The sequence below is a fragment of the Streptopelia decaocto genome, assembly GCF_964273445.1.
Source record: "Streptopelia decaocto genome assembly, chromosome: 3".
Lineage (NCBI taxonomy): Eukaryota > Metazoa > Chordata > Aves > Columbiformes > Columbidae > Streptopelia > Streptopelia decaocto.
In genome coordinates this window covers 5,042,603-5,067,447 of record NC_138656.1, presented here as the reverse complement: position 1 = coordinate 5,067,447, position 24,845 = coordinate 5,042,603, and the positions used below count along the sequence as shown (strand labels likewise).

Below are 24,845 nucleotides of genomic sequence, written 5' to 3'. Positions count from 1 at the left end.
CTTTGATTTTGTGGAGACAGTTTTACGAACACAGTCAGTTTACACAGAAATCCTGTGTTTAATAAAGCCTGAATCTGAAGATGGGCTATGTATCTTTGTTTTGTACTCATTAAGTCAGCAGGGAATCTGACAAGAATTCTTCTCTTGCTTATCTCCCAAGACTCCCAAGAATAATGAGTTTAAAGTTCTGGAAAGTTCCCAAGGACAATATGAAGAAGTCTAAATCACCAGAGTTGTTGTTATAAGAAAATATTGCACTCAATAATTTAGAAAAGAAGCTAACAGAAACATATATTTTATTATCCTTCAATAACTATCTTTGGATATTTTGACAAGCTATCCTCCCTTTTAAAATGGTATACAAAATATGTCTCGCAATAAACCTATTTTCAGGTAGTCATTTCGGCTGCTACTTTGGTAACTAATAGCAGGTACAGCTCCTCATAAACCAAGTTTTTCTCTAGGAGTGGGAGAGTCATTTCAGGTAGAGCAAGACACAAACTGACGAGAAGGAGGTAAGTGATTTGCCAAACACCAGTTACAAGACCTGAAATACCCAATTTGACTCAGATTCAGACGACCTTAGAACTCAAGACCATTAAATCATCTGAAATCCCATTTTGCTGAAGATCTGTGATACACTTCAAAGTTCAGGTGTAGTAAATTCAATGTACATCCCTGCTATTCTCCAATTTATTGGCATCATAGTTAAAATGACTATTTGCACTGGGCTGTGCTCTTGTCCTACTTTCCACTATTACGGTAGCATTGGCTTATGCAAAAGGATAAGAAAAATAACCATTAGCTAAATTCTCTCTTTCCTGTTCTACAGACTGTATTTGCAACCCTGTCCTTTCATCTGCTCCTACACTGGGCCTAAGAGACTAATTAAAATCTCGATAAGGAACTTTCTTTTGCACAGCATATATGCAAGATGTTTGTTTAGTCACTAAGTTCAAGCAGAAATAATCTTTGAAGTAATTTTTCCTGTTTTTTTCCTTTTCATCCTCAGCCTACTTGATATCGGGACCTACTTTTCTAATGCAGGGGAGTAATTTGCATCTGCTGGGTTAATTGTGTGTGAAGTACATATTGAGCCATTTGGATACAATTTAAATACTTAATGCCAAACTTGGGCTGGATGTCTCCTCATAACAGGAAAACTTTTGTAGATGAAAAGGTCTCTTTGGTGCTAAAAGTGTACATGCACTTTGTGACACTGGAGAACATGAGCTATAATTAGAGTTGAGTTATGGTACAATCTGATATCAAAATTAGTGGGCCAAATGCTGAGAAATGCTGAACAACTGTTAATTAATCAAACTCCCACCATATCAGTGTAATGCATTCAGCATCTCAGAAATTAATCTAATTTAATTGCACAAACCTTCACATAAGAGAAAAGTTAATTTCCCTGTGGCTTTGAGCACTGTTTTCCAACATGTTGCTTGCAAACCTTTGCATGATCTCCAGGAATAATTCAAGGGGCCACACACAGCAATTGAAACAAAAGAGGTCTGTGAGAATTCTAAAATTGGCACCTTATCTGGACAATTTCGGTGGAATGAGTAAGTAAGATATTGAAAAATCAGTGAATTTGAGAAAAAACACAGAGGTAGATGACTTGCAGAGGAGTTCTTTAGGAATTATCCAACACACAGAGGTTTGGCATTTCAAAGTAGCTTATGTTCAAGTCTCCTTTGAAAATGTCATCCTAAAACCTGACATCAGTCTGTTTTCCAGGTATGGATTAAATGGAAGGGAACCAATTTGAAAGCAGGATTTTAAAAGGAAAAGAGCCCAGAAACTGCATACATTTGTGGGAAGGGAAAACATGAGTCACATTTATTGGATTTGGAAGATGAATGAATACTTGGCTGTCCCCTGTGTACAAATCACAGCTCTTAACTCCAGACTGTGAATGACACAGGTGAGAAGCAGAGATCACAGCCAAGAATTTTCTACACAATATAACTTCAAATTAGTTTTGGAGCTTATGTCTGGATGAAAGGGAGCTAGTGCTCCTTTGACTTTATTTCACTACGAAATGAATGAATTACCTTTTGTTTCTTTTTTGGTCAACAAATTTGCTTATATTTAAGGAAATTATTTTGGACTTTTCATAGGAGTAGGAGATAGGGACATAAGGTTGTTTCATTCCTGGGCATTTTGCTACATATTTGGCTGAGCAGTCAGCAAGAAGAAAGAAACCTTGCTTAGAAAAGCAAGACATTCTCCATATGAAATAATAATACCAGCTAATAAAATGAGGGCAAGAAAAGATGGAAACGACCTTATTGCCATCTCAAAGATGTAGCTGGTTTTGTTTGTATTTTCTGTCAGTAGGTGGTGGATAAAGCTTTCAAAGGAAATCTGAAGTTGGTGAGCATAGCAGTGGTGTAGAAGTTTAGAGGAAGCAGCTCTAAGCAACTCAGTGTGAACCTCAAATCACAACTTGAGAACAGTTTTTTCAAATTAACTGAGGTTGCGTCTCAGAGCACTTCTATTCTCCAGCACCTCGGATAAAACAATGCAACTAAGCAATGGAGAAATATATTAGAAATAAGGCACTTGGCTCAAGAGCAACTTGGACTCCCTCCCTAAGAGCCAGACTAGCAAGTGTTGTCCATGCTGACAATGAGGGAAAATGAAAAAGAAACTTCATTATATATATATTTTGAGAAAGTATTCAGCATCCAAATTTCACACAGAATATGTTAATCTCTTTGTTTAGCTAGAACTGACACAAATGATCAGTTTAATATCATAAGGCATGAACATGGCACTTTCTTCAGCAATTCTAAAAGGGCAGGAAATTGATGTAGCTTTTTAAAATTTAAGAAACACTTTTAGACACTCAATTACTCCCATTCTTTTCAACATGTTATTATTGCTGAAAATCATTCACATGCTTCCAGGAAAATTAACTACCACTTGGATCTCAAAGTCTCCTTCTCAGATTTTTCATGTGTTAAAACTGGCTGTTTGCTTACCTTTGATTTGTGATCTGATGTTAGTGTCTGAATTTTAATTTCCATTTCTTTCTTCAATTCAAGACAATTACTTCCTCTAAAAAAAGGAAAATCGCAAATGTGTGCCACAAGTTAAACATCCTCCCATTCAGTCAGCTCTTACTAATTAAAACGTTAATCAAAGTTGAAGTGTTGCAGTGTATTGGAATGAAATTATTTCTTCTGGCAATGTATTCACAACTTACAAAATATTGTTGGATTAATGATCATTCAATTCAAACACCACATGATTAATTCTAGATTGGCCCGGCAATTATTCTGTTGCTGAGGATATGTCAAGCATCTCCATTTATGGTACTTGGTTCCTCTTCCAGGCTTAAAATACCTTGCCAAGAGAAACCAGTTTCTGCCTGAAAACTTACAGGCATAGTCACTGCCTTGCTGGGATTTCATCCTCTGTTTTAAAAGTAATTCTTGCTCCTCATTTATTTATTTTAGTTTGAGGCAGAGAAAAAGAAGCCATTTGAATAACTACCTCACAGGACAATTTGGGCATAGTAAATCTGAATGCCTGTTGAAAGCGAAGTGCCCCTCTGTGAGAAAACAGAAGTGTATGGGTTGCAAAGAAAGGGGCTTCATTACCCTTGCAGACCACACCAAGCCATTAGATACCTTCTGTGACCTGGAAAACAACAAATCCTGAAGACAGCCCTTCACTCCTGCAAATAAGTTGAATAAAGCATGGCATTTAGGTAAAGTTAACGGGTTTGAATGCAAGTTGCAAAGCTTGTTTAATGCAGGAGTGTGTGATTCTAAGGAACAGGCTGGTAAAACACCTGCAGAGGGCCCAAGCTGAAGCTCCCCTGACGCGCCTGTGGGTTAGGAGATGGATGACTGCTACCTCTCACCTGTGGAAATTCCTTCACTAAACCAAATTACTTGGGCCATAAACTGGGTGGAACGGATGTACAGAAAAAAACATTCCATTGCAGCTGCAAGAGGAACATCAATTACTGTCTCACTAAGTCAATAAATTTTTGAAGGCTGACAAGCTTCATCTTTACCAATTTTCTTGTTCTTTTTGCAGAGTTTTTACAACAGAATACAAATTCACATACTGGAAGTCTCTTGTTTTGTGTCTGGGATAATACAATATATTATATTGAGAGGAGTCTATTTTAACATCACTGTAATATTTCTGTGTCAGATCATCCATGGATGTAAAATGGTGTAACTTCACTGAGTGGATGGAGCCACGTTCATTTTATCATCTGAAGCTGGCCCTAATAAGAATGGCTATTGCTTGACTGCAGTAACATTAATCCATGTTTGCTCTAGAAAAGGAGATTTATGAAACTCTTAACAAGTTTAAATCCTACTTTAATAGCAAACTACTGCTAAACTTATGGAAATTAGCAGAAAATTTTATCATCAAACAGTACCAGGAAAGCCCTAACTGAAAATAGTAGTGTGATGTGCCTTCAGCAGAACTAGCTATTTATTTTCTAGTCATATTGAGGAGATTTTTGTAGAGATTTCTAACACTTATTTGACACTTTGGAAGTAATATAAAGGCATTTAGAGACAGGTTCTGACCACTACTACCTGTGCCTGAAAACAAAACAAAACAAAACCCAAACAAACAAAAAAACAGCTGGAAAGAAAGTGGTTTTGATTATGCATGTGGGTAGCTGTGATCAGATTCTGGCTAGAATTCATATGATTTCTCACATAATATGAAAGAGAGAGATTCTTAAGAGAATCAAACATATTTTATCCCAAATTAGTCTAATTGCTACAATCACTGGACTTTTCAGAATCCCAGGTATCAAAATCACCAGCTGATTCCTTCTCTGGAAATGCAGCTTTCATAATTTCTCAAAGCAACTTCCACCTGATAATGAGAATTGTCCCCAGCTGCAGTGGCATAGGCCATGGTTAAACCACAGTTGGGAAGAAATGCCCAACCCGATGCCACATGTCCATGCTCACAAACACATACACGTGAATTTCTGGAGCGTCCCAATGAATCAGAAGGATCTTTACATTTCAGAGTGGGAACGCGAGCACACGTATCCCTATAAGTCTCCCTGAGATTTGTAAGCATTTGAAGTGTACAACAGAAATAGCATACAGAGCAAAATCCTGTCCATCTGTCAGTGAATTAGCATGTGATTAAAAAATTCTACTTTGCTGAACAATATGCAGTTGACATTTGTCACACCATGTGGCAGAAATGGACCACAAAAAACTGCACAATAGAATCAGAAGATGAAGTCTTCCATACACCTATCATAAAGCCTTTTTGCAGGAAGTATCTGACAATTTCAATATGAGTGTCTTGAAACCACATTTTACATGTTATTTTACAACTTTTATTGCTCGTAAAAGTCCCAAAATTATAGCCAAGGAAATGGAGCATGTCTTGTACTCACTGAACACAGGACCCCTAATTCATCAGATCATTTCAGTTCAATAAAGGCTTTAAGTCTCAACCAATGTGTTAACTTTTAAGCATGTCCTTAAATATACTGCACAGTTGGGGTGAAGAGACGTGTGTGCACAAGTACCTTGCTGAAAGGGCTTTCAGGGCTGCATACACAATGACCCTGAAGAAAGCCCTTAACACACCTTGATACAGAGTTGAAAAGTGTTTTCACAGAAAGTCTGTGCTGATACTGGATTTGATTTGGCTGTTAATGAGATACCAATAGTTATTCTTTTGGCACTGCAGAGCCATCAGATGAGTGAGAGCTCTGGAGTCCATGGAAAGCACAGAGTCCTGGCAAGGAACAATGTTTGGTTGTGTACTGGATCTGCTTCTGGAGTTGTCATTTCCAACTTTTTTTATTTTTTAAAAACTTTCAATGATAATTTAAAACTATCATAAAGGCTTTGGTATCCTTGAGAGAAGTGTTGAAGAACTAAGAAAAGACACTGCATGTAGCCTGTTAAGTGATCTGAAACTGGGAATCAAATTATCAACTACTTTTATACTTCTCCCATTTGGGGTTTCTCTGGCAAGCACTGTTACCCAGAGCTTTCCACTACTGACTGCACAGAAACAGCCATTACCACCTTTAACTTTCCAACACACCTTTATTTGCTGTTCTGCCCAGACAGAGGCACTGGCAGCTTCTCAGGCCAACAGGAATACTGATTCCTGACTCTTCTTGATATGAGGTTCTTAAATACCAGAGCATGGGGAAGCCTTTCTCCCCACACGATAATTATGGTGCAATGCCCAGGGCTCAGTTCACCACCACTGTAGTAAATATACCCTGACTATTACGATAAATCCAGACATACTGTTATATTTAATGGAAACAGGTGTTATATTCAATATAAATTGGATCAAAGCCACATTAAATTTATTAGTCCTATAGCTGTTCCCTCTGTGTTTGGAGAAGTAGTAATTTTCTGGAAGGAGCAACTTGGATTAGAAGTATTTGGGTGCTTAGAGTTCCTATTTCTTGTACAAAAAAAAAACCAACATGAGCTTTTTAAAGAGTTTGTGAGCTTTTAATAATTTAGTGAGGAGAATTCTCCTTACCTTGTTTAATTCTGACAGTTCTATTCCTGTTTCGTTTTCAGTTTATAACATGTACACTTGAAACCATTGCCACTCTAAATAAAAAGTATTTGTGGAAGAATCCAATCCAAAGAGGCATATATGTTCAGTATGCGGTGAGTTTGTTGCCAGTTGTTGTTGCCAGATGACAACAATATGAAATTAAGGCTAACTATTAGCATAGCTTGATATAGATCTAAATAAAGTAATTCCTGCTTTAGTATTATAGTATAAAAAGTTGTCTCAATGAAAGTCATAGAGTGAAAGGTGGAGAGAAGAAACTGCTGCCAGATTACAGGACAGCAGCAAGGCAACAGCAGGCCTGGCTACGTAATTCCAAATGGGACTGTAAGACAGACATTTTATTAAAGTCACCAGTATCTTCTGGGAGCTTTTCTGGGACAATTAAGAGATCCACACATGCAATGTCCCAGGTCATCAGCTAGTGCGAAGCAAAACAGCTTCACTCAAGTCAAAGGAGTAAAACTGATTTATCCCAGATGAGGATATGAAGGTTTATTTGTTAAAAAGAAACTTCAACTTGACAGCACAGCAAAACTCTATTATTCTAAAATGTTCAGGATTTAGATGCCAGCTTTTTCCCCATAATCAAAACATCGCTACTTTCTGGACACTAGAGCTATTGAGGACCTTAGTCTGTCCCCACTGAATCCAACAGTGACATTCCCTGGGGAATGAACTGAGACCAGATCAGACCACAGAAATAAAAACCTGAGGCAATCCTTCACTTTTTATAGTAGAAGACTAGAGAAAGGCAAAGTTAGTACAACATTTATGGCCAACTGCTAGAGCCTTCAAGCAGCTTTTGATATACGATGCTTGTTCAAGCTGCAATTCATTCATCTAAATGACCTTTTTATGAATGTTTTATTCCAGACCCCAAAAGCATAAAATGTATTTTAAGTCTAAAAGAAAATTTAAAATAATATCTTACCCCTTCTTCTTGATTGCCTTCTCTAACATTTTCTCGTATGATACCTTTTCTTTATCATATTGTGCCACTATTTTGTCAATTTGTGTGCAGTGCAACTTCTGCATAGCGCTGTGCTCCTGGAAAACAGTAGGACCTTACAATTAGGTTGTTAGATTTTTAATGTTTAGCTTTCTTACAGAGTAAAATTACGAGTGTACAAACAGATAACTTTGACAATGGAACTTCACGTGGTTTAACCATCTGATATTAAAGATTCCAGATATTCCACCACAAGCCCTAAAACATTTCTTCTTTGTTTGAAAAACAAAAATCTGTAGTGGACCTTAAAATATGATATACCTTAAAACAAAAAATGATGGGAAAAAACTTCAGCTTTTTGAATAAATGTCCACTTAAGTGCAATATAAAAATCAGATTTACAAGCTCAGATCATATCATTCAAAGTTTCTGAATGCTGAGGAGAATAAAGCTCAGCCCAGTCCCCCCTTCCTCTACATATCTCATACTGAATACAGTGCTAGTCTCTTAGTCACTGCAAACCAAATAGCTCCAAGCCCAAACATTAGGTAAAAATCAAATCATTAACAACTGCCTTTGTGTAGATCTGAGCCTGTGATCCCTAATTACAGCAGTAATCTTATCATTAAGTAATTCTACCTTGCTGCAGAGCAACTCCCTTTGCAAGTGCCAGTAAGCTGTGCAATACAACTTTCAATTACACATACAGACTGCAAATTATCATTCCATCCAATTTCCCCCTCCAACAACACAGCACATGCTGACAAACTGGACATACAGGGCTACCTGTGGAGTATTGCACATCAATGCTAACCCGTTGTCGCTACTAAAGTTATTGGTGAAATGGTCGAGGAGTTATCTATGGAAAGGGCTGAAAAAACTGTTCCTGTGATGAAAAGATGAACGACTAATGCATGTTACACTTTTGGGTTTAGCATGTAGACAGTTCCTTTCCATTACAAGACTGTACCAGAAACAACACATTTCACTTAGTGCTTACATATAGACTTCATTATTGAACTTGACTTCATATTCTCCTTTATCAGAACAGCTGCTCATACTGATGCATGTATTTAACTACCATGGAGAGCACTAAATATTGAATTTACATTACAATAGAAAAACTTGTTTGTTAATTTATGTTATTTGATTAATATCCAATTGCTCCACACTTTACCTAATTGTGACAAAAAGCCTTGCATTAATTAATATGGCCTCTTCCAGGACTTTATCTCTATTTTGTTTTACAGTTCATTTTGCATTTATTTTACCCTTGTTATTCTACTGCTTTTTGTTATAATTTTCTATACACCTGCCTTTGCCTTATCACTGTTTCTTCCTCTAAAAATACTAATTAAAGACTTTTACATTCACTTTTACCAAAAGATTAATACAAATGTTGTGAGCCTTTTAAAAATCTAGCCCTGGGCTGGACCTGAGCACTCCAACATCTGTCAAGCACTTCCCCAGGGAACGTGTACGGCTTCCAAATTTTGTATTTAGAGTGGGGAACCGAATTCTCTATTCTATAGAGGATTTAAAGGGAAACAAATAGACTCCACCAACAGCTTCACCAGGGAATATTTACACTGACTAACCAGGTAGGAAAAACATGGGCCGTGAAAAGAATGACATCAGCTTGACAGCACCAGCCAGCCCCAGGCGAAGTGACCAAGAGCATCTCTCTAACCACCCCTGTCCTCTACATGAACAGAACAATGTAATTCTTGCTCTAAAAGACTAAGCACAAACATTGCAAAGCAGAAGACATCTGCCCAATTATGTGACACTCCTCCATAATCAGCTAGAATCCCTGCTTTTCCCTCAGGACAACCACGATTTAAGCCTTATCTCTTTATCACATGCCTTTATAGCCCTGTGATGTCACCCCAGATCATTTATCTAAACAGTACTCAAGATGTAACTCAATACAAAAAAGATATGCATTTTCCATAATGCATTTTCCAAGGCCAGCTTGAGGTGGAAAAGAATTGGACTTTACTTTCCTTAAACAACATGAACAATTCCCTTCTGTTTACTTATTCCTCCAGTTCTCTGCAGTGTCTATGGCTAAATGAGAGCAAACTTATCTCTGGAACTTGTAAGTTCAGTCTGCTTAATACATGGGTTTCCTCAACCTGATAACAGATAACTAACCGTATAGCCCTCATGCTCCATCCCAGCTGATAAAATGCATTAAAACCAGTGATGAGTACACCAAGCACCTCCCTAAGATCACCTAGGAGCCAATATGGCCACACTTTCCTGCTCAGCCTCTCCTCTCCAAATTCAAGAACATGCCCTTCCTGGGGCCTTTAGCAAGGCACGCTCTAGACAGGCACTTTCTTGTTAGCACAGACTTGCACTCTGTACTTAGGACCAGCAGGACACAGGCTGGCTCAGAGCTAAAATAGCTGTGCTTGAGTTAATGCTGAAAGCCCTTCTGAGTGCACAGCGTTTTCAGATTGTGGCCGGCAATTTTTTCCTCAGATTAGAGGAAGCAAGTACAAGCCTGAACAGATGGATCAATTTTTTAACATTAGCAAGCACAGTCTTGGCTAAGATATCCTTACACTGCTGTGGGTCACATCTATCAGGGATATATATCATTGGTATGGCTGTTTTCTACATAATCATGGTGCCATTTTCATTTGCAAAAAGCTGCTATAGCCAGCTGCTAGATGTAGTCCAATGAATGAGAAAGTAGTGTTTAGAAATAAGAAGCCTCCTGAAAGATCAACCCTATGAAAGTCTGGAAACTGTCCATGATAGAAGTGTGGACAACAGATACTTTTTCTTGAGCATGAGCTTTGCACACAATACTAAAACGGAGAAATCACTCACTTCCCTTCTGCATCAAGTCAGTAAGGAGTCTGAAACGTAACTACTTAATTTCCTTGTACTACTTTTAATACTAAGAGCCCCACAAAATTGCCAATTATTGAAAACAATTTCTTCATACTTCATTGTACAGACACACAGTCCCACACCCAAACAACAGTCATGAATATAAAGACAAAGACTGGTATTAAAATGCCCAGGCAACTACATTATTCTGCAATTAAATCTGCAATAAAAGGGGGCAAGGGAACAATTGCTCTAACAGCCCAGAATGGATTTGTATGCATTGCCAAAATTCAGAACTTAAGATACCTTCTTTACTTGCTATGCGTCTTTCTGTAATAAGAGAAATGTTTTTCTAATTATAAAGGCCAGGAGAAAATTGGCTGTATTTTCTAATGTAAAGTGTATTTGTGGTAGTGTTGTATATATTTGGGACATCACTGCCAACAGTACCAAGCAAATAGCTGACTATAAAGTGGCTAACACAGATACAAGTGAGGAAGAACAGGGCACTTCATTTTTCAGTTACACATTCCAGTTCTCTTTGGCAGTTTTGCAGTTTCTCCAGCGCCTGGCTTTGATGCAGCACCCTCTCACATCATTACTGCCTTTTTTTCCAAGCTGCCTGTCAATATGTCATGCAAGAGGGAGCTAGATAAAATCATCTGAAAAAGGTGAGCTTTGGATGCTTATATGGGTCAAACAAATGTGCACTGGAACTCAAGGAGACATACAAAGGGTTGCTAAAGGGAAAATTTGCTCACTGGAGCATATTTCAGTACATTTAGAACACATATGCCTTTCTTGGTGGTGCAACTACTGTTCCTTAGTTTCTCCCTACGATTTAATTAAGAGCTGTGCTAGTGGGTGCTGCAACTTTTTCCAATTAGAATGTGTTGCCCAGAGAGCTCTTAACAATCATACCTTGGCATGTTTCTTCTTTAAGGCATTCAGCTCTTTCTGCTGTTTCTTTAAATGCTTTATGTAAGCCTACAAAGAGAGAAGTTGGATCAATCTTTCCGCGGTCATCTTGACTGTAACCAGATAAAATCCTGGCTACTTAAATAATTAGGATCATATTTTGAAAAGCTTCTGTCCATCCTTACCTTCATTTGCTTTAAATCTTCTATCTTCACTTGAGGAATGAGGTCTATACCTAGAAAGGTATTGATACGGTTTATCTAAAACCTCATACATATTAGTATATCTCATACTTTTGATTTTTATCACAAAACCCTACATTTAAGTCAGCAATTAATTCATGTGATTTGCAACATAAAAATAAACCCAAGTTAATGAGAAAATTATTCATCAAGACATAGCAAAGATACAGTTAATTTCCTTTTCAAGTGAACTGCTCAATCAATTGCCTTGTGAAAAAGAGAAATTAATCAATGAGTGTATTTTAATCTCTTACAGTTCTGGACTGAAGTGTCAAAATACAGCAATCTAAGAATTGAAAAAGCTCCTGTTCTGAAAGCACAGCAAACCATTTATGTACATTAAAAATGAACCACACAAACTTCAGAAATCTGGTCCATAGCTGGAGACACCACTGGCACCACTAATTTTGGGGCAGGGAGGCTTGGGTAATATTCTACATAGCTGCATAAAGGGTTAACTGAGTTTAGGTATACTTCAATTCAAACCACAAAAATCAAGGGAGTGAAAATTTACCTGCAGTCTACATGCTAACAGAGGTAAAATTTGCTTTTGGTTAATAGCAGACTATGAGAAAAGAAGCCATAGCTCACTCCAAGACTAAAGGAGAGTTAAAAATGGAGGAGAAAAAGAATCATAAGTGAAAATTCTAATGAAAATTCAATTCAAAAAGCAAATGTGTCACATATGACTAACTGTACTATCTAGATGACTGAAAATATATTTTGATCACCTTAACTGCAATGCAAACAAAACCCAATCTCATCTTTATGCTTTAATAAATTTTTGTGACGTTATGATTTTTTGTAACTACTAAACACATCCTACATATAATCATTAATAAAAATGTCAGTACAATGCCATGAGAATTGTAATGCATAGGGTTTTTTTCTGAGGTTTTACATGAAAACATTCAGGTTTTCATTAATACAGTGGTTAACTAAATATGTTTGCAGTGTTAATAGTGTCTGTGTTATATCCCCCCTGCCTTGTAAAGGACTTTCTGCCTTTAAGATGAATTTAACTGAAAAAAGATGTTTTCAGTTATGATGCTGTAAAAAGAAAGGGAGGGGAAGGGGTGGTAGGCAATCTCCTTAGGTAACAAGATTTTTTATTTACTTAGAAGCACAAGGTCCTGCTCAATTATATGGTATTAACACTAGTCTAGTAAATGAGAGTGGAACAGATTTAGGCACAGATAAATCTTGAAGCTGAAGTTTTAAAAAATATAAATCACTTCTATTACTGAAAGTCAGCAAACAAAAAATCACAACATTCCTGTGCATTTCAGAGCTTTCCCCAGACACCATATCTTGCTGGATACCTAATTTCTAATAGCAAGGCAAGCTGCATATTCTAACAATGGCAGAATTACTCAGATCACAGAGGTAAGTAATACAAAATAAGGATGGTTACATGGGATATAAACATGACCAGGTCTATATTAACATGAGAGAATATGGATAAAAAACGGTTGCAGATGAGAACGTTTAAGCACTGAAATCTCAGTTTAAGACCAGGGCTGCATCAGGTGTGCTGCCTTCTAAACAAACTTCCTCAGGATTTTATCTAAAAATGCAGACCCATTTACTTCATTCACCAGGAATTAGTTGCCAACCCCAGCAAATTTCATGTTTTATTAGTGCACAATAAAACTAATACTTGTGCATCTTGGTGATGATACATGCAATAGGGAAACATCTCACTGCATAAAATAATCTGAGTTTTACACTAGGGAAGAGCTTTGAAAGAGATCAGGTGTCAGAGAAGACCTGTTTTATTGCCAAAAGTAACTCTAGAGAAAGAGCACCTTGTTTCTCACATGTGTGTATTCAGCCATGTCTGCTTAAGTTTAAGAAGAAGAGCAATCAGTGCTGCTTTTCAGTCCTATCAATCCCTTTGGGCCAAGGTGGATGAAAATGAAGCAGATTCTAATTCTTGTGGCTCATTAACAGAAATATTTATTGTGTTTCATTCAGCTGTACAAATCTGTTTTCTCTTTCAATCTTCATTACCTGTGATGATATGTGAGAAACAACTAATCCCATTTGACTCTATAAGACGATTTTGTAGAGTGAACAGTGAAGAGTGAGGAAAAAATACTTATTCACTTATAAATGAGCACATTTAATACGGATGTTTTTTACAATAAACATGCCATTTCCATAATCACTGTTCAGAATAAAACCACACATTGCAAACATTTCTAATTGTTGGGAAATCTCTACAGAATCCAATGAATTCTAAATACCTTTAATTACTTAAATCTGCAACTCTGCCAAGGGATTTGTAGAGGGAGGAAAAAAAAAGCAGAAGAGTTTCTGTGGAGTATACCAGAAAACAGTCATTCCTATTAGTGTTCCTCTAGCAGATCTTTAGTAAACTGCTCCCAGAGTCATGCAGGTTACTACTGCTGGCAGCAGGTATACAGCTGCCCAAAGAGGTGACTTAGTAAAATAAAGCTGTATTTGTGTTATACAGCCATTTTAGAAATATACAAAATTTATTTGCAATTAGACAAAGACCACTCTCAATGTCAAAAGAAGTTACCTTCTGAAAGGGTAAGAATGAATATAACTGCAAAAGTAAAATTGAGTAATGAGTACTACTTTGTGACTGGCTGAACCACTTCAGAACAGAAGGAATGGTACATGACTTTTGCCAACCTTTCTTAGCGTCAGTCCCAGATCCTGCCGTGGTACTCGGTCGAAGTTCAGAACTGCTCTGAGGCGTTACGTTGGCTTTGGCATTATTGGCTTTTCCTTTTTTATCATTCTTTGAAGTGTCATTTGGTACATCAGCTATATCACTCTGAAAGAAATATTCACAGAAATTAATTGCTGTTTCACTTGTAGTATAAAAGTTGGGGTATGGGAAATTTCTGAACTTGTTTACTTTAAACATAACCAAGAAAATTGCAACATACTTTCAAACAACACTATACTCACTAAAGCATTTGCAACCTATTTTAAATGGCTACCTACTAAAATACGGCTCCTTTCTCATTTCTCAAAATTTCTACTTCTAAGTGGTGTATGATTTGTCAGTCAATAAGTGAATGATATTTCAGGACATGTAACTAACATAAGCCAATGTATTTCAGAGCAGGACCAAGAGGCTTCTATTTGAAAATGAGAAATGATAAGGGAACATGCACCGATTGGAGAAGGATCAGTTTACTCAATAAAACCCCACATAGTATGAACACAAATGGGCTGTATTTGCCATTAAGTTCTACTTACAGTTTCGATACCCATAGCTCTCATTTGGTCTGCTCTTTTTTCTGTGATTGATAAAAATTTCTTTGGATCTGATAAAGCATCCACAATATCTGTAAGGGAAAAATGATCAACTTTTTAAAGTCTTTAGAGGGATTTGGAAATCAATATTTTGTGAGAGTGTTATTCTACCCCTGTTATCATGAGCCAAGGCTTGCAACAATAGTCTGACTTTCCTTAGTGATCCTGGCAGAATTGAAGGTGCTCCTCACTGCAGTGTTTGCACACACCAGCAACATCAATCAAGAGAGTGGTACTAATCCAGGGATCTTATTTAGGAAACACACACTGACTCTGTAAGACCAAAATTGCCCTAATTTACTCCTAGTTGATGACACTAGAATTTGAGACCAGAATGGGATCTCCTGAGCCACAAAGCACTAACGACTTTGCCTCCTGGTTATTTGAGGGGGTGCGGACTGACTTGGGACTGCAGAGAAATGTAGAAAATGCCGTTATAGTTCCTAGTTAAACAGCAGTTTCAGATGGGTGGTTAAAGCAATTGGGAAAAATCTGTTCTCACTCGCCTTTGTGATGCTCCGTGTCTGGAACATGACAGGCTGTGAAATGGCTTTTCAATGAACCATAATGGCCAATATTTGAATCTTGCAAATGACATAGCACCACTAGTGGTATCATAGCCAGCACCAGATACCATATAGACTGTTGAATCTTCTTTCTATATGCAGTGATAAATGTGCAAGCATAGGTTTACAGGAAGACAAAGACACATGAATCTTTACCTGCACATTGAATAATCCCTTTCCATGCTTTAATTTCAAGAGTCAAAGAATTAACAAATGGCAAAGGACACCCCCACAGCAAGAGATGATTTTACGAGTTAAACTGATTCAGCATCTATAATAATAATGCATTCAGAGACCACAGCAGTGATCTGTTTTGATGATCCCTCTGAAACTTGAACTTCAGTTTTAGGGAGGAAAGGGTCACTGGTCTCAGTTAATAATCCCTCCTTGTCAGAACAGTAACTTAAGAAAGGAAGTTTGAACACTGCAGCCTGACTGACTCATCATTCACTACAAAATATTGTCATTTAATTAACTCAGGGTTTTTGTCATGACTGTTAGGAGGACCATGGAGACAGTGCTCCATTTGCAAAGAAGCTGTTTCTCTGCAGAATGCTGCAGAGCCCTATTGTTGGCTGCTTATGAGTAGAAGACAAATGCTTTTAAACCCTTACACTCTAGATGGTCTCAGTAGCATGATAGGCCATTATTTCTGCAATGACGGTTTTGAAACTCAAGGTTTTCATCATCATTTGAATTTTGCCCATGTTTCCAGTCATCTCTTCAGCCATTTTTCAAGTTAGCTTACAATGATGCAAGATAGAGGAGTTGGTCCACTGACCAGGTCTGTAAAAACATCCAAGCCACCAAAAGCTTTGGGAAGAAACCTGCTATCCTTGTGCAAACCAAGGGCTGGACTCTAGTATCTCCCTTCCAACCTAAGTTGCTCTACGAAATGTTCCTCTAAAGTCAGCGGATGCATTTTTTAAGAAAAAAAACAGAGATAGGGTTCCCATTCCATCCAAAGTTGTATTAAAAACATAGCATTACCCTGGACAACTCTGTTTATCTACAAAAAGAGGTCGCCTCCAAAAACTGTTGTGAACCAACTATGTCTTCTGAAATTGTACTTGATATACACAAAACCCATGCAGAATTTTTTTTCAGCCCTAAGAATGGCCTTGTAGCTCTGCACGGACTGTTTCCCCTTTCCCTAACTTAGTAACCATGCCTTTTTGTCCTTGGCATCCACCCTTCAATGAAAATCTAGGAGTACCGTGTTAACGTGATGCGTCATTTGAAAATGGAACCTGATTATCACGAGCTTCAAGGTACAAATGACTAACACGTTTGTGAGAGTGAGACCTTTGTAAATCGTATTACTAACCATACAAGCACATCACCAAAGGCTCAGCATTTCTACAAGGGCAATGTGACTCATCACTGCTTCTCACATTGTCGTTTGTGCTCTGCTTATGTTTTTTTTCTCCTTGGTGAGGTAAGGTGGGGGTGGGGAGTAGCATTTTGTAGAAGAATCGCAATTAAATAAAACGAGGAAGATCACTAGAAGAGTACATTAGAGAGGACTCTAACCATTAACCAAAGCAGCCTTGCTTACTTACGTACAGACTTCTATTATAGAAGCTTCTCTTTGGAGAATGCTACTTGATTTGCATTAATTTGTGCCACTACTGTGTCTTATTTGGAACGGAGTAACTGATGCAGATAAACCATAAGAAATTACTAAGTTATATGAAAAATTAAATTATGCATCTTTTAAAGCCTACAATGGATTACCCACTCTACTTATTACTCAGTGCAATTTTTTAAATCTTAATCATACAGGTTAAAAAAGATATGAAAAGGTAGGCAGCTATTGAATTGAACTACACCTTCCTACAGGTTTGCTAAAACAACCATGGAGATCCTAATGACAGTCCATAAAAACAATGAAAGGTGCACTGCAGATGATAAGTAATTAAAAAACACATGCCAACTCCCACTCAAGTGTCAAAAGTTACTTTCCAGTTGTTCATCATGTTGTCATTCTGTATCGATGAGAAAAATACACAAAACACATCAAAACTATCTGGGAAGAGAGAGGAGCACTAATCATGGAACTTGTTTAGTTATGTTAATACTGTCTATTTTTAGCAATATGCCAATAGTCTCAAGAATACAAATGTGGTTTTATTTTAAAAAACACATCTAGATTCTGCATCAATTGCTTATAACTATAGGTCAAGCAATATACATAAAGTACATGTTAACCTTACAAGTATTTATGTCAGAAAATATATACTTAAAATCTAAAGAAGAATCTTCAGAGAAAAATCAAATTCAGTTAACTGTAGTATTATTTCCTATATTATTTTGTCATTTAACAGATACATGTCATTTATCATTAACACTGAGGCTGGTGCTTGGTCTGAAAACCGATTTCTTAACTGAATACACATGATTTCCAAGGAGTTAAAATACTACATCTTTCCAGTCCTTGAGCGTTGTGTGCCCGTTTCTCACATACAGACATGGCAGTACTTTGGTGCTTCACACCAACACTCAAGATCTACAGCACACTGAGATACAGGTTTATCTCACCTCCAAAACCATCAGGCACGTATGTTTTAAGCACGATGTTGCAGAAAACCGTTGGAAGAGAGAGTGGTTTGTTGCCTTCATTGCGAAGGGATATGTGTCTGTAACCTGCTTGTAGACCATCCAGAGGCAGGATCCTCTGACCAATCAACTTATTGTTGTCATCATACACTGCTATTCTCAGGACAGCAAGATCAGGAAGAATAACCTGGAAAGTCATAAAATGAAGAAACTCAATGACTCTAATACAGTAGCACCCTCCCCACTTCCCAAGTTTGAACCATTCACTTTGTAGGCCAGAAACAGACTATCATCACTGTAAGATAATGTAATTCCCTACAAACTGCACACTTTAAAACAAATCTTTCCTAGAAAAGCTTTTTTTCACCCCAAATAATGGGTAGATTTCAGAATATGCAAATCCTGCAGCTTACAGTTACATTAGCTAAATATTTTGCATATTTATTTTTCATTACTGAAGACAGGTGACCTTGGTAAGGCAGCAGGCAAATACTACCTGGGAAATGACAGATACAGTGGCAAAGGGTAGACAGCGGTGAATCATGAGGAACTATGACAGGAAGGTGAGATTTGGGATGTATCCAAAAGGGCAGTTGAGAACAGAAAGAGTGCAAGCACAAGCTGATGAGGATGTATGTTGAACTATGGGTTCTGCAAAAGGGAGCAGCAGACAGGAGGGCAGGACAGGGTGATAGACCTGCTGAAATGACATGTCACCAGCACAAGCAGTTGTGCTGTACTCACGGCATGAAGGGTACATGGTATGCATGGTGGGCAGGGATGCTGCCAGCTATCTGCATCTGTCAGCCCCCAGCTGGACCCACTGAAACAGTAACAAAAAAAGTCTCCTGACTTCCCTGGAACAATGGTGCTGCCTCTGTGCATGGAGCGGTGAGGAGAAGCCCCCGCCAGCCTCCCTCGGCTGTATGCTGGGAAAGGTCTTCCCACTCCTTCCCTACCTGGCTCTATTGCTTGTGGGACAAAAGGGAAGGCTAAAGTAAACTGCGTCTACTATCTCCCTCAGACTGTCCCCCTGCCACTTTCATGGTCAGTTTTAGAGGGAAAAAAACTGCTTTTGGTCTCTGAACCCACCTGAGCTATTCACAGATCTGCTGCTCTACTTGACTATAACTTAGCAATCCCAGCATGGGTTACCACCAGCACTCACCCCATCCTCCCCCTTACACAACAGTGACGACACAGAACTTGGGTTAGAATGACTGAAGCTTTTTAAAATCAAAATAAAACCAAGAAAACATGACAGAAAAACAATCAAACATGTTACCTGAGAGCAACTGTGTAGGAGTCAACTGTAAGCCAAATAGGGCAGGTAGAGTCACTCCTCTACAGGCCACAGATCAGCACATCTTTCATTACATGATGGGCTCAGATACAGATTTGCTAAGGAGCAGGAGTGGGGACTAAGAAGTTTATTGTTCCCCCTCCATGAATTTGTTCTATGGCATCCTGGTAGGCACTTCCACACTCATGGCATTTCAGCACTCTGCAACCACATCTTCATTTCCTCCAAACAGAGGAGTTGTTCCTGCTGTGTTGATGCCACTCATCTGCCTGTCATCAATGTATGTCTTGATTACAGTGCTACGCGTGATATGATAAGGGCCTGAGGTGAAGAAAAAGAATCTCCTGGCTGACTTACAGTATGAGTTATTCAGGAGAATGTGCGACCATGTAATTGTTCATTGCAGAATAGAGCAGAAAGTCCAAGGAATACTGGTATCAGCCATTGTACCCATGCCATGATACAAAGGTACTGCCTTTTATATTGAAGCTGTGTGCACCCTGTAGTTTATGGGCCTTTTGATTTAAGAAATCAGAAAGCAGCAGATGCTGCCCATATGGCCAGCAAGCCATGGGCAGCATGATTGCCTGTCATTGTACTTAAGCATCTTCCCTGTATCTCCTCATATACAGAGAAAACCACTTGAAGTCACATTCATTCCAGAATATATTTGAGTCCAGAAAACCCCCTTGCATTAACTACACTTCCATTAAAAACTGGTTATACCGTTAAGAAAGCAGATTATGTGTGTAATATACCCAGGTGTGAAGTGTTACCACCACTCAGCAAAGTCTGTCACTTTGAAATAAAAGAGCAACAACTTTGCATGACAACAAAACAGGTGGAAGCAAAACAGACGTTATCAAAGACAGCACTGCTAACACATGTAGTCTGGATGAAACTCCAGCCAACAGAAGAAAAAAGAATATATATATATATGTGTGTGTATCATATATATAAAGACTGAGAGATAAAAACTGAACATGGAAACTGATCTCTCTCTTTAAATCCCCCATACCAAGAAAAAAGGGTTGTTTTTCTTTTGCCATTAAATTAAAAAAAAAATAAAATAAGAAGGTACATGATGCACATGGACTACTGAAGGAGGGAGCTGGCAAGACATGTGAGGAACACAGCACCCTTCCAACTTTTCCATGTAATAACATTGACCTTAGCTCTGGATGCAGCATCTCACCTGCCCTCTGGGCTGAAGGAACAGTGCAAGATAGCAGCCACTGGCAGGGCAGGGAAGAAGAAATCTCCAAGGAATGATGGTGTCCAGCAGCGGGGGCTCATTCTGAGCAGACTGCATACCTTGAACACAGGCATGGCTACAGAGGAGGTGGCTACCTCCGAGCGGAAGGAGGAAGCAAAGGTGAGGGAAAAGCCAAACAGAAACAAAAAAAATAAAAATCATGTGACAGCTACAGAGGTTATCCATTAGAAAAATCAACCAAAATTTGTAAAAAAACACACACACAAAAAAACCAAAAGCAAAACAAACAACCTCTTGAAAGCTTATTTCAGCTTTAGATTGTTTACTGCAGTAAACGGGAACCCTACAAACCCTTTTTCATGGGAGCAGTACTTATTCATGTGAGCAGTTGGACTGAAGCAGGCTGGGGGGGCTCAAGTGAGCAAGGATGCTCATGTGTGAAATGGCTGGCAACCACAAACTGTGCTTTCCAAGTATCCTACCTTTCGAAATACAAATGATTCTTCATTGTAAACAGGGTTCAGACCATTGTTCATCACCATGCGTGTTCGAAATTCTTTACGTATCGTGTCCGTGGGTAAACCATACATATCCACTTCTACATACGTACCGATTTTTTTGTCTGATAAGAACTGACCAGATATTACCTGCAACATAGTAACAGAGCAGTAAAGTAATACAAAGTATAGAACATTTTATGAATACTGGAAATATTGGGGAATTTTTATTGACAGCAGTCTTGAAAAAATGCTTCTTACAGAACAGATGTATTTATTTCATAATATGAAAATAGTATATTTAGTGCTAAAATTGCACTTATTTAGAAAAGCTTTTGTGATAACACCTTAAATATATCCTTAGTTTGAAACGATTGCGGTTAGTGTGCTATGGTATTAACAGCTTAAGTCAGTCAGCCTGATTAGCTGATGTCTCACAGATGTGTTCACCACATTACTGAAAAACACTGAATGAAACAACCAGACTGGGCACTGCTGTTCCGCAACTCTAAACTTTCTGTTCAGAAGCGCTGTCATCTATTATATGTCTTGACTACAAAGAGGTGAAAGGAAGCTATTGCTCTGCTTTCACTTAGGTAAAGGTTTTAAACTAATCACGTGTCAGTCTAACTCCATATTGTGTGTCTGGGAAGTGTAGGATGCTTAAAAAGCAAGCAAACAAACAAAAAACCCACATGACTCCTCTATATTGTTATGTATATGAAGATTTGTTGCAATTTTACTCCAAGTCAAGATTAATCACCACAGCAGGTAATTACCCCAGGGAAAAAAAATTATTCCATCAAGATGATCTACTACTTAACGATACTGCTAATATTTCCATTGCTATGATCAAGGAGGGAAGAAAAATACTGAATCATGATTTCACAGACCTAAGCTCATTTCAAGTCCTTTTCTTTTCATGATCTAACATTCGTCCAGGGAACACTTGGCATAACAAATCTCAAACGTTACGTAGGTGAGGCATACTATCACTGGCTTTGGTCCACTCAACTCCTTTATAACAGAATTTATACAGAATTTTATACTAGTTTTAGTCACACATGAGCAAGTAGCAAAACATGTGATCTAAGAGCTATCTGTAGATACTTAGATACTTAGAACTTAGGTTCTCCCCACCAGATTCCACTTCCTTCTTGGGGGGATTGTACTGTCATTAATGTTAAAGAAAAACAACACTAATCAAAGGTTTTGTTCTTTTGGAGGTGCAAATGAAACTTAATTGAATGTCTAGAATGCACAAGGAACCCTTGGTTGGACAGAATTTGACATTTCCATGTTGCCCATAGAAAGTGCTAACTGAAAGTTTAAGTCTTTTATTAAGCTGCATACAGGGTTTTGTGCAAAGAGGGTAGAGTGTCAAGTCACAAACCAGGCTTTACAGTTGTCAGCCTCCTTCCAAAATGTAACACCTCACCATGCTTTACAACTACGACTGAAGTTTTACGGAATTTATTACTCACAGATAACTCCAAAGGATGGATCTCCATCACATGAACCATTTTTCTCTACTTACTTTGAAAATACTGTATCCATGTCTGCCCATATACTTTCTTGCTCTATGGTGACAAGTGATGTTTGTATAATTTCCTACTGCCCACAGAAATGAACTTGGCTCATTTATTCATTTGTGTGGGCTGGTGTAATTCAAAAAGAACATGAGGGGGCTTAAAACTCAGTGATAATGTTGCAATAACAAACCATTTCTAACTCTATCACATTCCACTCAGATCAAGTAAACAGAGATGTCTAAGCCAGCAATTAAAAAAAAAAAAAAGAAATAATTTGATGAAATCCACACAATCCAACCACATTTTCTGTAGGTCGCCTATTCCTGTTGACAATTAAATGTGATGACAGAATTTTGTCTATTGCTGTTTTACCTGTACAGAACATGTTGCAGCAATTACACCATCTACAGGAGTTTCAGAGAAAGGGTCAAACGTTCGATCTGGTCGTCGCATGAAATCTGGTTTAAGTAGATACCTTATTTCACAAAAGAGAATAAGAAAATTATTCTTGTGTATAAATTAAAAATGTATTAAATACAAATAAAAGGGATGTTCTAGCTTTAAACAATGAACTCTCTTAGAGTACTGTAAAATACAGACTACTATTCTAGCTGCAAGTGTAAGGAGACAAAAGGAAATTTTACACTTGTCTAGAATACAGATAAATGTTAATCTTAATTTTGAATTAACAGATACTGAGAGATGAAATCAACCCTGGATTTCAAGCTGAAAATAAATGCAATATAATCAAAGACATTTCAAAATAATTAAATAACACATTGAGTATTACATAAAATACAGCAATTATCATATAACAAAAAAGTAGATGCTCTCATTTGTTTATTTCTTTAACACTTGGGAAAAATGTAGCAGTTCCATAGAGTCAAGCTCATACAATAAATTTCCGCTTGAAGCTAATTTTTTCATCTCGATTTTAAAACCTTGGGGGAAACAGCTGATAATGTCAGTGCTGACAGATTGTTAATTATAGTAGCATGAAAAGTACTCCCGTAATAACACTTCCAACACATCCCTGAGGACTATGCCCTGGATCAACATATCAATGAAGCCGATACGTGCTCTGATGAATCAAAACCAAAGGATTCTGCCATCAAAATAGCAGTTGATCACAGAAATGCTGTGCTACACATGACAGGGGCTCTCGTCCACTGGTGGGAAGAAAACATGTAACTGGAATCATCTTGCTAATTCTGTAGCCTTGACAGACAACAGCTGCTAGAACATGATTTTTTATCCACCCCTAGTCTTTCCAGTGAATCTCTGGTACACAGTGTTATAAAGTCCTAGATAGAATTCACAAATAATTTTAAAACGCTGGAAAAATTGCAATGGAAAGAATATCAATGCTTTCTCCCATTTTTTCATAAGGCGGCTTCGGTTTAGGAAAGTAACATTCCTCATTTTCCTAACATTATAAATGTGTGTGATTTCATAACGTTTTATTAATCTGAAGTAGGTTATAGGCAGAAGGGAACTATAAAAACACCCTTAGCTTCTGCTTCAGGCCTGCTGAAATAAAAACCGCTGAAGTTAAGAGTTTCACCAGCATAAAAAACTGTAAATCAGAGAAAAATGGAGTACAGACAGAAGGAAATGTAGTTTTTTATTTTCATTGTCCTGTGTGTTTTTGTGACTGGAACACCACTGCATTTATATTGCATATAAAATATACCACTATCTTACTATGTATCACCACTATATTACTGTAATACCACAAGACTGACATCAGAATCAAGTAATTTAGTTGATAATGATGCCTGTCCTCCAGGGAATTTGGCAAGAGTGAGTATGTGCTCTTTTACTAGGCTTGTGGGTTAAATAATAAAGGAATCATACTCTGCCATAAAAAAGCTTTGGTTTTGTTCTACTTCTGTCATTCTAACTGAAATGACTGCACCTTTGTCAAAGCCAACAGCCTCTGCCTGAGGAGCTCACAAGTGAAATAAAGGCACAGAGTGGCAAAGTACTATTTTGCCCATTCTACAGATAAGGAATTTTATCAAGCTTCATCTACTCAGATTTCCTTTCTGAAGAAGATTTGCATTAGTAAAAGAGCTGCTTCTTCCCACAATGAGTTTGCAGATTTTAATGTGTTTCTGGACTGTCATTTCCTATAATTCATCAAACTTCTCCTTTCTCTTGATGTTAATGATCAGCCCATTCTATTAATGTATAAACTCAACATATGAGAAAAATCTATCACTTGAGCATACTTTTCCATGCAAAAGTCATGAGCAAGAACTCAGAGAGAAAACATTTCAGTATTCTCTGTGAAATTTGCTCTCCCACTAAAGCATGCAGATTAAAAAAAATATTCCTTATGTATTAAGA

At 37.8% G+C, this 24,845-nt stretch overlaps 1 protein-coding gene across 1 annotated transcript in view; it reads right to left on the bottom strand.

The window, feature by feature from the left end:
* Positions 1 to 24,845, bottom strand: part of PLCB4 (phospholipase C beta 4) — a 184,002-nt gene that overhangs the window by 14,056 nt on the left and 145,101 nt on the right. Inside the window, exons 26-34 of the mRNA XM_082049841.1 lie at positions 22,866 to 22,968; positions 20,947 to 21,111; positions 17,928 to 18,132; positions 14,764 to 14,852; positions 14,188 to 14,332; positions 11,467 to 11,516; positions 11,285 to 11,350; positions 7,499 to 7,614; positions 2,994 to 3,069 (exon numbers count right to left, since the gene is read on the bottom strand). Coding sequence (XP_081905967.1) covers positions 2,994 to 3,069; positions 7,499 to 7,614; positions 11,285 to 11,350; positions 11,467 to 11,516; positions 14,188 to 14,332; positions 14,764 to 14,852; positions 17,928 to 18,132; positions 20,947 to 21,111; positions 22,866 to 22,968 — 1,015 coding nt within the window. The remainder of the gene's footprint in view (positions 1 to 2,993; positions 3,070 to 7,498; positions 7,615 to 11,284; positions 11,351 to 11,466; positions 11,517 to 14,187; positions 14,333 to 14,763; positions 14,853 to 17,927; positions 18,133 to 20,946; positions 21,112 to 22,865; positions 22,969 to 24,845) is intronic.